Source organism: Labeo rohita, unplaced genomic scaffold, assembly GCF_022985175.1.
Source record: "Labeo rohita strain BAU-BD-2019 unplaced genomic scaffold, IGBB_LRoh.1.0 scaffold_1332, whole genome shotgun sequence".
NCBI classification, from domain to species: domain Eukaryota; kingdom Metazoa; phylum Chordata; class Actinopteri; order Cypriniformes; family Cyprinidae; genus Labeo; species Labeo rohita.
In genome coordinates this window covers 1-15697 of record NW_026127486.1, presented here as the reverse complement: position 1 = coordinate 15697, position 15697 = coordinate 1, and the positions used below count along the sequence as shown (strand labels likewise).

General features: G+C 42.4%; 1 protein-coding gene across 1 annotated transcript; it reads right to left on the bottom strand.

The window, feature by feature from the left end:
- Positions 1 to 2181: 2181 nt before the first annotated feature.
- Positions 2182 to 14326, bottom strand: LOC127158088 (NLR family CARD domain-containing protein 3; the record flags this gene model as incomplete). The annotated part of the gene is made up of 5 exons (XM_051101241.1): positions 2182 to 4842; positions 5090 to 5136; positions 11637 to 11807; positions 11902 to 12072; positions 12512 to 14326. Coding segments are annotated over 5 exons (2764 nt in total), but the record flags the coding sequence as incomplete, so codon positions are not given.
- Positions 14327 to 15697: the final 1371 nt, after the last annotated feature.

The following is a 15697-nucleotide window of genomic DNA, read 5'->3' as shown; positions in this document are numbered from 1 at the left end:
TCTTGCGAGCAGACTCTGGCGTGGCGGCGGCCATCTTGCGTGCAGACTCTGGCGTGGCGGCGGCCATCTTGCGTGCAGACTCGGGCTTGGCGGTGCGTACAGACATTAGTGGTGAGTCTAGCACACTGGCCATCAAGGTTGGCCATTACCTCGGAGGGCTGGCCGCGATCTCCGGACTGACGATGCGAGAGGAGGAATAACGAACAGGAGAAAGCGCAGGAAGACCAGAGGGAGCGGACCGGTCGGGACGGCATGTGGAGGAAGCTGGCTGATGGTGGGCTGGAGCGGCAACGTGTTCTCTAATGGGGAAAGATCGGAATCTTTCACATCAACGTAAAAAACCGGAATGACTGAGGGTGAGGACCTGGTTGATAAATTCAGCAACCGGTTTATAGCGATCCTCATAGGGTATGGAACTGAGCAACTGGGAATTATTTAGCCCCATTAGAAAACATGTATTAATCATCGCATCGCTCCAACTCACCAGATGACAAACCTCCAAAAATTCCTCCACATATCGTTCCACCGGCCTCAATCCCCGACGAATGCCCATGATCCTCCTCTCGGCATCCATGTTGTTGTCCTTGAGGTCGGTGATTCTGTCACGGGTATGTCGTCGTGTGCGAGAATGAACAGGAGGAGAGCGGAATCCAATAATTGCAAGTTTATTAAACAATCCAAAAAGAACAGGAACCGAGGGAGAACAGCAGAGACCAGCAACCACAACGAAACACTCTGTGAAACAATACAATCACCGACAAAGACCAGGGGCACCACCAAACTTAAATACACAGAAACAGGGGAGTGGTCACAAACGAGGAAACGAGGGGAAGTACAAATAAGGGCAAGACTGAACCAAAAGAACAAACCTAAGGGGGGGAAACCTGGACTAAACCAAAACTAAACAAACCAAGGGGGGAGACAAAGACTAAACCAAACACTAGAAACACAAGGTAAAAACACTAGGAAAAAACGAGACAAAACAGAACATAACCCTGACAACTAACACCTGTTATGAAATATGAATGAAATATTAAAGAGTCAAACCAAAAATTATTAAGACCCTGCCTGTTTCCACTATGTCTCTGTCTCGACACAATAAAAGCTTGCATGTGGATTCGCTTGCCTCTCATCTCCCTCCCCACGTTACATATATAAATCGTGACATATTATACCCAAAGATTCTTCATATAGTGGACTACCAGTAAAATTGAGACCTTGACCTGACCATGTGTCTGAATTTCAGGCACTTTGACCTGACCTTGTTTTAAGTATTTTTTTTTTCTTTAATTGCTAATGCGGCCTTTCTACACCACAGACTTAACAAAATTAAGCATTGCTTGGTAATTGGTTGACCTAAATTGGCATTATCTAATTGTGTACTTAAATTTAGCAGCTGACAGCTATTCAATCTAATTCATTTGGACTGTAACAACTTTACTCCACTGTTGACAATATTTGACAGTGTGTTTTTATAAAACTTAATGTGCATAACACAATTTGACAGAACAACATAATTATTTAATATACAATAAAGCAATAAATGTAAAAATAAAAATAAAAAAATGTTCTGATCAATATAGGCTGGTTACTGAAGCGTATGATCACACTGGTATGATTAGCACAGCTTTTGACACTGAGCCAGAGAGGGAGTTGCTAAGTGAGCGCTTGTATTGTTTTTATCCACATAATGTTTAGGATATTTAATGTTTTAGAATTACATTTAAATCACATAATTACTATAAACCACTTATAACAATAATAAGAAGGAACAACGCCGATGTATATTGAAACGGTAGTAGCCTAATAATAGGCTAAACCTTTCAAACATAATTCGATTTTTCCACATTAAACACTTGCATGTAGCCTACATATAAAGTCCACTCTATTCTTCCTGTTTACCAGCCCCTCACTTTTTTGTCTTTCAAGAAATGGATGAATTCACGTGCTGTAAATCGGACAGGCTCTACTAAATGGTAGCGCACGTATAGCCCCTAAACTAAGCCATCAACTGTGATCATTATAAGTTGTTTAAAACACAAAATACATTTACTTGTATATATTTGTATATCGGAATAGCTACAGTTTTGCCGTGAATAATTTTGCATACCTCATTTCTTGAAACTGCTGAACGGTGTGGTGCCAGACATGTTCCATTTAGGTGAACGTGATTTCACCAAGTACAACATGTTCCTGGATCAACATCCTTGTTGATCTGGAACATTTCAATCAACCAATCAGAACTGAGGAATAACTTTTCATGAAATGTCAGTTTTAGGCTTAGGCAGAGTCAGATTCTTCTACACCCTTGCTAATCAGCTATCATATCCCTCTGATATTAGGAATAAATTATGGTTAGAATTAGGTGTAGGCGTAGGGATTGGGTTAAGTCTATATTTTTTTACTGTAATGTTGAACCAGGATCAACAAAAGATGTTGATCCAGGAATATGTCTTACTTGGCAAAATCACGGCGACCTTAAGTTTAGGCTTGTGCCAAAAGACATATAAATCATAACTCAACATAATTAACTCAACCCCTAGAATTATTAAAATATGAACAGTTCAGTTTGAATGTAGAATAACAAAGACAGCGCCTCGCCATGATTATAACTATAATTGCGCTCATCTCCGTGACAGCATGAAATTTCAATAATTTGTTATTGTTACGGCCTATAACCATTTTAAAGCTTGTTAAATCAAACAATTAAATAAAGAATACAGGCCAAACATATAAAAGAGTCATCACCACGTCTGATGTGAATTTCAAGACGCCTCCATTTATTCCAATAACGGAATTCAACTCAAACATCCAAAAAAACAAAAACAAAAAACCAAGAATGATAATTCACAAAGGAATAAACAAAATCTAATGAACAAGAACAAAGAAATAATATTAATCCACAAGTAGGAAAGCTAAGAAAGCAGAACGCCAGACTACACCTGTTCTCGGAGGGTAGTCTTCCAGACCACTGCTTCCCTCGCTCAGCTTTTTCTAACTAAACAAAATGTGCACGCTACTGATTAAACAACAAAGAATATCACATATCCAAAATACAAAGTTACAAACTAAACCCAAGCGTAGAAAAACAAAATAATCCCCAAGGGGCGATGAAAGAGGCGCCCGCGAGATCAATAGGAAGCAGCCTATTTATCCGGAATTCTCGATGACGTCACACAACTCTGGAGGAATGGGAATCCCCCCCAACGCCACCTTTGGACTTAGAATATAAAATGTCACAGACACATGTAACAGTTATCAATAGGATTTGTTGAAGGAATAGTCTATAAGAACTTAAAATAATATAGAGCTATAAGAAAACTCATCCAATCCATCTTCTAAACCCATTCACTGATGGTTTCTTATTTTTATTTAACTTTTGTATACATTACAACTATTGTTATATGTATGTATTTGTTATATATTTACTTTTCCGCTTCATTTTATGAATCTCTTTGCCCAGTAATTAACGTTCTGTACCAACGTATCAAGTACTATACATGTTTTGTAAATACTTTAAATAATACCCAACAATTATCTCAGTAAATCTATGTCTATTCCAGTAGGTGGTGATAACATCTGTATTACGTATTAGCAAGTTATTAAATATTCGACTCAACTGATTCTTTAAAATCACTGAATCATTAACAAATGAAACAGTGGACTTACAACAAATTCAATTACGCCTATATTTGTTCACAAACAATGAATAATTCCTCAACTAAACACTTTTATTACATACATTAAACACAATTATTACATCTTTATAATTATACTTACTATAGACTATTATTGACTTTAAATTTACTGTAGTAATTAATACAGAGACACTAATTTTGGCAAACAGTACTAATGACTTGTTTAGGACTTGAAGCTTAAACTTGAGGACTTGCAACTCGACTTGGACCTGCCCGTCTTGACTCGGGACTTAACTTGGGACTTGTCTGTCTTGACTCGGGATTTGACTCGAGGCTTACTTGTGACTTGCAAAACAATGACTTGGTCCCACCTCTGCCAAATACTAAATGCTTTCTTAATAGCACACATGTAACTCTCACATCAATCAGTAAGGCAACCTAAAACAATTTACTAGATTTGTTCAATGATTATTCTCCATTAGCATGGGGATTGATTGGTTGAGTGAAAAGCAACAATATTCTGCGCCCATCATTTTTTTTCCTGTACTTTTATATTACTATAAAAGAGTTTCTGTAACTGTCATTAATACTGGAAAACATGTTTCACGTTTCAGAACGAGTATGAAAATGTGTGTGTGTATGTCTCAGGTGTTTTTCACAGGAGGCTGGTCAACGCCACATAGAGACAATGTGGACGATGAGGAATACACGTTAAATCCGGCATAGAGAGGCTCTTTGAATGTGGTGTTGAATGTGTGTATATGTGTGAGTGTGTGTGTGTCAGAGACACTGTAGAAGGACAGCGTGCCGGCCATCCAGTCCAGATATACTCCTATTTTTGAAGAGGGGGGTGAAGGAACAGGCATGTTCATATTTCTGTTATTGTGCCATGCACTGAACCTATCAACAGTACAGAAGAGACTCCAGGACTTTTCATTCCATCCAAATCTACAGTCATCTCCTCCTCCTTTCCTGCTGATTCCTTTATATGACACAGATATGTAAGCATATCCATTCCAGTTGACCTCCCAGTAGCAGTGTCCAGTCAGACTCTCTTTACACAAAACCTGTTCACAGTCGTTAAATCTGTCTGGATGATCCTGGTATGACTGCTGTTCTACCACACATGTGATCTTCCTGTTCTCCTCAGATAGAATAAGAAGACCGTTTGCTGTGTTTGGATCCAGTGTGAGATCACAGAACCCTGAACGCAAGAACAGGGATTAAAGGGAGAGAACATTTAGAATTGTAAAAGCGGTGATTTATATTGGTATGGCTGCAGTTGATAGTGTAACCATAATGTAACATATCCATAACCATAAAAATGACTCACTAGGTTACTACTGACTGGGACCTCATAACTTCATACGTCCTTTTGGAGATCCCATAAACATTCACAGAATTAGCCTATAACGTGACTTAAAATTATTAATTTAATGGACTTGACCTACATTTTCGTAGTCCTGGTGTGATCCTGTAATGTCCTCCATGGTCGATACTAGAAAGACACACAATAGACAGTAAATGTTGGTCACACATTATTTTAAGGTCTAGTTCTTGCTATTAACAAACCATTAACTACAGCTTTTGCCTTAATGAACTCCTAATTTGCTGCTTATTAATAGTTAGTAAGGTATTTGTTAAGTTCAGGTATTGGGTAGGATTAGGGATGTAGAATGTGGTCATGAAGAATAGGTGTTTTATAAGTAATAATAAACAGCTAATATGTTAGTAATAGGCATGGTAATAAGTAACTAGTTAACAGTAAGAATTCCCTAAACTAAAGTTTTACCTAAAAGTGTTCCCTATACTAAAGTGTTACCTAAATGTTCCCTTTCGAGGAACTCGAACTCCTCGAACTCCAGAGGTCGCTATGGGGGAACGTCTCCTACGTGACCCGTGTCTGAAGTTATATACAAAAACTACACGGTACTGGCCGGCGACAGTCTATGACGTCACTGCCGGTGCGACTCGTCACTGCAGGCACGTCATACCAGCGCAACCGCATTGTATAAAAGGGCGCCGGTTGAACACAACATCCTCTTCTTCGTCTTCAGCGACTGTTTTGTTTGAAGCCTGCAATTTCTACCGGTAAGCTTTCTCTTCTTACCTATTATGGCCAGCACTAGCAAGGCGTTTAAGAAGTGTGCGGATCCGTGTTCTAGATTCTTGACACCAGATGACACACACGATCTTTGCGTCATGTGTTTAGGCGAGGGAGCACGCACGCAATGTCCTCGAGGGGGCGATTTGCGTGCACTGTGAGCTTCTTCTTATGAAGAATTGTCTTTTCGAGGAAAGAGGGACAGCCATCTGCTCCCCGCGGTTTGGGACCTGCCGCTGCTGAGGCAGGGAGGAAACTGAGCTCGTGGGAATCGCAGGTGGATCTCGCCGATAAGCTAGATAAGGGGTTTTCCCTGTCTCGCTCGTCAGCCGGGGACGAGAGTGAGCTGTTGGAGGATGACGATGTGATTTCTCTCACATTGTCTGATCCAGCAGCCAGTGCTCTACTGGGTTCTACCCAGGAAGAACAGGAGTTGTTAGATGAAGAAATGCCGTCTGAATCTTCTCAAACCTCCTGCCCCGCGTATGCTGAGCTGTTGGAGGTTATGGATTGCGCCACGGCAAGGTTGGATCTTATGTGGAAGTGGGTTAAAAAGATGGCACCGCGGGGTCGTCTTGACGAGCGTTTCCTTTCTGACCATAACCCCCCCAGCTCAAGTGAGCCTTCCATTCCTTCCCGATCTCCATTCGGAGGTTGTGAAGGCATGGAATAAACCATTTTCTTCATATATTCATAGATTCCAGCAGACTAGTTATGCTAATATTGAGGGAATGCATGAAAATGGCTGTGAGACGATGCCTCCTATTGAAGAGACGCTTGCTAGCTATCTCTCCTTAGGTGAAGCATCATCTCTTAAGGCTCCCTCCCTGCCAACCGAACCCCTTCAGAGAACATCTTGCTTGAATGGCAGGGCATACGCGGCAGCGGGTCAGGCTGTGGCCTCTTTGCACACGATGGCGGTGCTTCAGGCTTATCAGGCTGACCTGTTGAAGGACCTGGATAAGGGCCAGGGGCTTTCCCCTGATGAGGTAGCAGAGCTGCGTCATACCACAGATTTGGCTCTCCAGGCCACCAAGCAGGCCGCCACTGCCATGGGCAGATCTATGGCGGCCATGGTGGTTACGGAGAGGCATCTCTGGGTAAACCTGGCTGACCTCGGGAATAAAGAGAAGGGCTTTCTCCTCGATGCGCCGGTTTCGCCCTCTGAGCTTTTCGGTACTTCCGTTGAGACGGTGATCGAGAAGTTTAGGGAGGCAAAGGCACGCTCTGCTGCTTTCAGAACCTTCATTCCTCGAAGGACCAGGTCTGAGCCCAAACATGAAAGGGGTCCTGGCCCGTCCCGGTCTGAGTATCAGAGACAGGCTCAGAAGGCTAGTGTTGCGGCCCGTGCCCCTCCTCCACCTGTGGGTGGTTCCAGGAGATGGCGCGGGCCGAGGGGAGGTCGTCAAGATCTGAGAGAAGTGGTCCAGGCGAGGCGTTCCCAACGTTCTTGTCTGGACCAGAGTAAAAAATAACATGACTCACCTTCCTCTCGGGGTGGTAACATCGGCCCCTACCTCCCCTCTTTAATTCCCCTGCTGCGCTAAAAACTGCAGTCTCTTACTGCTGGACCACATGATGTGTTGGGTTTTGTTCTATTTTTTATAGAACAGCCTTACTGATGGTCCGGACTTTATCCATGTCCCTGAGTAAACTGTTTCGATGAATCATGCTTGAGGACCATGGTGGGTGAGTACGATCCTTTTTCTTCTTATCATTGTATTGATATCTGTTATTAAGCCTCTTGGCTTCTGTTGCAGTATGTACGGCTGGGCTTTTGTGTTCTTCCTATGTTTCAGGGTAGGATGCTCCCCTGTGGACGGGACCCCTGGATGCTGTTGATATCTCTATCCCAGATCAGGCTTGGAGGATTTGCTTACTTTTTCTGCAGCTGAACCACTAGATACTACAAGGTAGTTCTTGTACGTTGGGTCATTGCTACATTACTGCAACCCCAGGACTTGTTCTGTTCCTCTTCTAGGTAAGCTCTCGGAAGTTTCTTCACAAGATGCCCCTGACATCTCTGGCTGAATGCATCGTACTCTTCTCATGCCTCGCCCTGAGGGGCCTCCTGTTGCTGAGCTATTCACCCATTCCTCATGCTTTAAGGTGTTTCCACGGAAACCCCTTTTTTAGTGCTGACTCTGAGGAGCGGCAGCCTATCAAAGGCATGATTAGGCCCATTCTGTTCATGCACACCTGAGGGTTGGCTAGAACAGGGCCCACGCTTTCTTTTGAGAAAGAAAGCATGGACTACTTGGGTTGATATAGCTAAAGCCCCTCTTTGGCAGGGCATGACGATGCCTCTTGCTAGCCATTGCTGGTTGCCCTGGGTAGGCTCCCCTCCATGGAGGTCTAGCCTTGGTGCTCGCCTCAGCTACGGGCTGAAGGTTCTAGAGCACTTTATCTAATATGAGTTGATTTTCAACTCATTTTTCTAAAGAACGACTCGACTCCCCCTTGATGCTGGATCTCGTTCTATACCCCCTTCTGAATACTCATCTCAGGACAGGGTAGTGCTCACCTCATAGGGACGAGGTGTTCCAGAGCACACTATCCTTCGGTAGAGTGGGTAGATTCTTCCCTTCTGGGGGGGTCAGGTACCTTCCTTAAGCCCGCTGATGCTCCATGGCGACCTCATCGGATAATCGTCCGCTTGCTGTCGCCCGATGTGTTTTTCCTCCCATCACATTATGCGTGTATGGAAGATGTACCACCCTATATGGGTATTTGAGGCCTTTGCCTCCTGGAGCCTCATAGAATCAGCAACCTAGGTCTTTAGATCTCTTCTCTACCCTTATGATGTCTTTCTGAGATGTGATGAGCAGGCTGTGCTTCCCTGCTATGCAAGGTCATTTAAGCAAGCCATTTTTGGGCAGAGTGGGTAGGTCCTTCCCTCTGTAGTAGGTTAGGTACCTAACCTACAGCTGCTGTGCGTCCCATCGTTGTCACATTGGATAAGTCGGCCGCTTGCTGCCGCCCAATGTGACTCTGCTTCTGTCACATTAGCATGTACGGAAGTTGTACTACTCCCTATGGGTATCCAAGGCTTTCTGGAGCTTTATGGTTTCGGCAGTACAGGTCACTAACCTTGTGTCTGCCCTTATATCCCTCCTGTTAGGAGTTGAGCATGGCAGTGCTTCCCTCTCTAATAGGGCCGTCTAAGTACACCGTTCCTAGTGGAACGTACAGAGGTCCTTCCCTCTGTTGGCGAGGTATCTACCCTGTGGCTGCTAAATGCTCGCCTTGGTTACTGAGTTTGAGCTTTCATCTCATTGGATTAATCGGCCGCTTGCTGCCGCTCGATGTGTTTTACCTTTCGCCACTTGTGTGTGCGGAGACTGCTCTGACCCCGTAGACAGCAGTTTTTCCCTCCCCCAGTGATGTCTCTCCTGACATTGCAGCTCACAAGTTCCTCTCTATGCCGAGAGAAGGACCTCCGCTCCCTATGGCTCTGTTCCAGGTGGTAGCCCCTGGTGGGATGATGTAAGTCAGCTTTCTTTGCTTCTCTCAAAGATGAGGGTCTTCTGTGAGCATGCTGTACCCTGTTCAGCAACCAGATCTCCTGAGAATTTTATCTCCTCTGCTCCAGGGCATCCCATTCAGGCCGCTCATACTGAGCTTTGTAGCGCTCCCCTAATTCTGCAAAAAAGGGTCACTTTGAGCACGATTCTGCTCCCTGAGTGCTCAGAACCTCCCTTTTTGGGATTTGTGTTCTCTGCTTCCCAGAGCCTCTTCTTGAATGGTATTTCAGTGTCCAGGCTTGCCGGACACATTCCAAATTCCACATTGTGGTAAGAACGCACACTAGCTTCTTGTGTTCTTTCTGAAATCCTGTATGGTGGGGATCACGCTTTTTAGCTTCGTACCCTTTCTTGAGATGTTCGGCCCCGGAACCTTGGGCCACACTCGACTTATGTATCGCTTCGATACTTCTGAACGGGGTGCTGATGAGGGGCAGCTCCCCTTACTTAGGTGGAGCTGGTACTTAGTGCTTGCCTTTCGTGTCTGGCTTGCACTCCCCTCAGCATGGCAGCATGGGTATAACCATTCCCCATAGCGACCTCTAGAGGACGCAGTTCTAATTCCTCAAAAGGGAACGTCTCTGGTTACGTATGTAACCTTGGTTCCCTGAGCCCAAACACCTCTGACAACTTTGAGAAAAAGCCAATGAAATTGGGTATGCAGAATTTGCATAGTCGGCCACGCCCCCGGGCATCTGTGTATAAATAGGCCACCATCTGCTCACTTGTTCTTTTCTTCTGAACCAAAGAGATGAATGGTGCAGCTTCTCACAGAGAGAAGCTGCACCATTCACCTCTTTGTCGTTGGGTCTATGGCACAAGCAGCGGTCTCTCCCTTCTCAAACACAGGTAAGTGTTGAGAGAGTTCCCCTGGGTGCTTCAACGGCGATCTTGAAGAGCAAATCTTCCTCCTAAAAAAGTAAGCTCTCTAAAAGAGATGAAATGGTTGGGATTGTGTGTTGATAAACACGCCTTTCTTTCCATGTCCTTCTGGTTGCGGCCAACCTCCCCAAATGATTGACGCGATCGTTGTGTTCAGTGTTGGGCTATGCTTACACTCATGCAGCGTTCGTTGTTGGTTTATGTTTTGCTTGCGAAAACATGACCACGAGCGTGCTTTGCTCATGAGTTTTGTGCTTTTACATGAAGCTGCAGCTCACCTTGACTACTTCCCATTTCGGTCCTTCTACTTCTGGGTACAAGGCCGCTGCGATGTGCATCGATGGGGAGCAATAGGAAGTGAAGAAGGTATCAACAGGAAATGTTACTGCCTACAGTATATTGACTTCGTATATATTGTCTTCATGCAATGTGAGGAAGATAATTTGAGTGGCCAAAGACATTCCAAGGATCACAGCTAAAGAATTGCAGCTAAGTCCTAGGGTCAGAAAGCCTTAAAATGGGCCGTGGTTGTATTTTCCAATAGATCAATGATCCAAAAAGACCATCACAAATCAACATAAAAATGGGTCACTGAGCACAAAACAAAGGCTCTGCCATGGCCGCCCCAGTTACCTGAACTACATGTCAGTAATACATGTCAGTATTAGTTTTGTGTGTTCATACTTGAGTTTATTGAGTGTGTAGTTTGTATCACTAAGAGTATGAGAGAGCAGCTGAAGTGCTGAATGTTCTAGGTGATCGTAGCTCAAATCACACACAAGTCTGGACAGCTATCCTTGTAGGGACTCTCCATAGACATAATGGTTTTTATACTGTACAAACCATATTTTCTACCGCCCTACACCAACCCTACACCTAAACCTACCAATCACAGTAAACATTCTGCATTTTTACTTTGTACCCATAGGGACCTCAGTTTAGGTACCCACAGTCACACAAGTCCCCATAAGTCTGTGTGTATTCAGGTTTAAGTCCCCACCAGTATATATAAACCAAACCCATATCTCTCTCTCACACACACACACACACACACACAGGACAGTATGTTTATATTTGAGTTTGATGAGTGTGTAGTTTGTATAATTGATTGTATGAGAGAGCAGCTGAAGTGCTGAGTGTTCTGGGTGATTGTAGCTCAGATCACACACACACACACACACACACACCCACATGTTTGTTTTGGGACTTTCCATAGACTTCTATAGATTTTATACTGACCAAACGATATTGTCTATCCCCTAACCCAACCCTAACCCTAAACCTAGCCCTCACAGAAAACATGTTTGCATCGTTACACTTTCAGACAAACATCATTTACTATTTTTAATAATTTTTTAACATTGTCAAAAATTTCAGGTTTTACTATCCTTGATATTTGGTCCCCACAATGTAGCAAAAACAAGTACACACACACACACACACATGCACACACAGGACAGCATGTCAGTATTAGTTTTGAGTTCATACTTGAGTATCTTCAGTGCATAGTCTGGATCATTTTGATAAGAGCGCAGCTGAAGTGCTGAGTGTTCTGGATGATTGTAGCTCAGGTCCAGCTCTCTCAGGTGTGATGGGTTTGAACTCAGAGCTGAAGCCAAATAACCACATCCTTTATCTGTCACCATACAACCTGATAACCTACAAAGACATACATCAACAGAACGATCACCTACAGATTGGGTATTGTAAATTAAACTCATATGCCACTCAGTAAAATAATACTCCTACAAACCTCAGTATTTGTAGTTGACAGTTTGGGTTCTTGAGAGCATCAGAGATCAGCTTCACCCCTAAATCCTGCAGATCATTGTTACTCACATCAAGCTCTCTCAGAGAGTTTGAGGATTCTAGACATGAAGCGATGACTTTACAGGATTCACCACTGAGATTACAACCAGAAAGACTGTAATACAGGAAAGAGAGAAAGAACACTTGCATATGACAGATAGATTTGAATTATATGGCTTTATGTATTAGGACATAATGAAAATTCTTTTGGCTCTTAACAGATCTTAAAACGGGTAACAACCTCAGATGAAGAAAAACATGATATATTACACCATATCATTATTTATTTATTAAAAACTAGGCCAAATGATGAAAGATTATTTTTTTGATAGGTGCTAATTATTAAGTGTTATTTCATGTAATTAGACACACACTTTTACTGCTGCTGATTTTCTCGTCTTATCACAGGTGTTTGTGTTTTTTATGCCTCGATTACAAATTACTTTTTGATTTATGAGAAGTGTATATTGCTTGCACAATGTAACAAAGTTGTATTTAAAATTACTCTGTAGAAACATTGGTTTATAACTATTGCACATTAAATAAATACTCACAGAGCCTTTCTACAGTTGTTGACAGCTGGTATGAGTCTTCTTCTACCCTCCTGTGTTGTGTTGTATTTCTTCAGATCAATCTCATCCATCACCTTCTCGGACAACTGAAGCATGAAGGCTATTGCTGAACAGTGAGCAGCAGAGAGTTTCTTCTCTGAGGGTTTGTTTGATCTCACAAACTCCTCAATCTCTGTGTACAGTGTCTGATCATTCACTTCAAGAAGACACAGAAACAGATTGATGCATCTTTCAGTAGAGAGATGATCCTGTTTAATTTTATCTTTAATGTACTGTGTTGTTTCTCTAATAGTTTGTGAGGTGTCCACTGTGTGGGTCAGGATATCCTGTAAGAGTCTCTGATTGGACTCCAGTGAGATGCCCAGCAGAAATCGCAGGAAAAGATCCAGATGACCAGTTTTACTCTCAAGAGCTTTATCTACTGCTCCTTTAAGCAAATGATGTAGCGCAAAAAAAATTATTGCCTTCATGGTAGTCGACACCTGGTAGTAAAACACATAGAAAGCAGCAAGAAACTCTTGAACACTCAGATGAATGAAGCTGTAGACTTTCCTCTGATGAATCACAGATTCCTCCTTAAAGATCTCAGTGCAAATCCCAGAATACACAGAGGCATCAGTGACGTCTATGCCACTCTCAATCAGGTCCTGTTCATAGAACATCACATTTCCCTTCATCAGCTGTTTGAAAGCCACTTCAGCAAGTTTCACAATCATTTCTTTGTTGGACTGCAGGAGTTTCTCTGGATCTCCCTCTTGATACTTCCGATTCCTCATGTTGATCTGATTCAGCAGGAAGTGGATGTACATTTCAGTCAGAGTTTGAGGGATTTCTGCACTCAGATCTTTTTTAAGCAGCTCCTGAAGCACAGTGGATGACATCCAGCAAAAGATGGGGATGTGGCACATGATGTGGAGGCTTCTTGCTCTTCTGATGTATGAGATGATTCTGCTGGCTTGATGCTGGTCACGGATTCTCTTCCTGAAATATTCTTCCTTCTGATACTCATTGAACCCCTGAATTTCTGTCAGGCGGTTAATGTATTTGGGGGGGATCTGATTGGCTACCGCTGGTCTGGCAGTGATCCAGATAAAAGCAGAAGGAAGCAGCTCTCCTTTCAAGAGATTTGACATCAGCATACCCACTGATGAAATCTCAGTCACATCAGATACCTTCTGATTATCTGAAAACATCAGTGGGATTCTGCTTTCATCCAGACCATCAAAGATGAACACAACTTTACACTCCTCATAAATCTTTGGGTCCAGATCTTGAAGTTCAGGATGAAAATCCAGCAGAAGTCTGTGAAGACTGGACTGATCTTGAATTAAGTTCAGCTCTCGAAATGGAAGCATAAACATGAAATCTACATCTTGATTGGCTTTTCCCTCAGCCCAGTCCAGAATGAACTTCTGCACAGAGACGGTTTTTCCAATTCCGGCGATGCCTTTAGTAAGAACAGCCTTGATTTGATCTTTCTTGTCACATCCTGGTTCAGGTGAGGCTTTGAAGATATCATTGCAGTTGATTGGAGTGTCTTGTGAGTGTTGTCTTCTGGGTGTTTTCTCCATCTGTAAAACCTCATGTTCTTCATTTACTCCTTCACTCTCTCCCTCTATGATGTAAAGCTGTGTGTAGATCCTGTTCAGGAGGGCTTTATTCTTCTGGAGTTTCAGTCCCTCAAATAATCTCTCATATCTGATTTTCATGCTGGTTTTGTGCTTGTTTTTGATGACTCTTTGTAGTTCATCATCTGGTTGGTGGGAATCCTGTTGCAGGCTTCCAGTCTGATCAACTCTAAACACACAGCAGAAACAAGAGCACAAACAGAATCAATGAATGAGTTTGAGCTGAAAGATCTTCTAGTAAAGCCTTGCGTGTCATTCTCTGAACCAGTTGAGACACAATAAACAGCTTTAATACAAAGCCACACTATTTTCACACCAGAACCACCACAGTGTAAAATTTACCAGTGGCTGCTTTTAAAATGTACATAACAGATTTTAAACAAAATACTCAAGTCTCCCAGTCACTGACTTTGACTAAAATTGTTATTTACAATCCTCCTTATAATTGTTTAGTTAAAACACTTTAACTGCCAGGGGTCGTTGGGATACTTAAAACCGTCAGTGGGTAAAATTTACCCATCCACATGACTACTGCAGGGTTCCCGTGGGTACTTAAAAAGTCCACTGCTGCGCTGCTTTGTGTACTGGCGTTATCAGGGAAACACATCTTGCAGTTCCGAATGCGCCATCTGCTGGCAGAGACTGAATGTGCATTTTCAATAAGCCTGTTGTTTTGAGTAGAGTATTCCTGCAATACAGGAGGCTGTAGTTTCAGGACCGCATTTCTAGAACCCTATAGTTTATTATTAATATTATTATTATTATTATTATATTATTGTTTTATTTTATTTATTTGTTGTATATATGTATGTATTATGTACAGCGCATAATATTTATAGCCCTTGCTATTCAATTTTGTAAGGAAATACTGTATATAGTTGTTTAATTGTATACACTTAATTATTGTCCTAACCAACTCCTAACCCTAAACTTACACCTGGGCAACCCTCTTGAATATGTAACCTAATTTATTTCAATATCTTATATATATATATATATATATTCTGATTTTAAAGTTTTTTTGTTAAGAAAGACCTGTGTCTGTGTGAGACTTCGGTTCACATCTGATGTGTGACCCATTTAACAAAGTGCAGTAAATGGTAAAACAATTGTGGTACAAATTAGTGTGTTTATTAGTACTTTAATAAATGTAAAATAATTTAATTATTTAATTATTAATTTACAATATCCAGCAGCCCAGTGAACTGTTTTGCACAGTTAAATAGGCTAAATGTGTAACGTGGACACTGAGGCGGTGTAGAATCCAATTGCAGAAGTTTATTAAAAACAACGGCAAACATACACGGTAAAACAGGCAGAGGGTCAATAACCGGAAAAGCAGTCCAAAATGAAAACGTAATCCAAATAGCAGAGTGATAACACAGGCCGTGGGTCAAATACCGTGAAGTCAGTCCAGAACAGCAAACAAATCCGACAGGGGAAATCCGTAAACTCAATAGTCCAAAAACAAAGCAAGATAGCAACAGGTAATCCAACAGAGTAAATCCAAACGCTCGGTAAGGCAGGTTATACTGGCAAT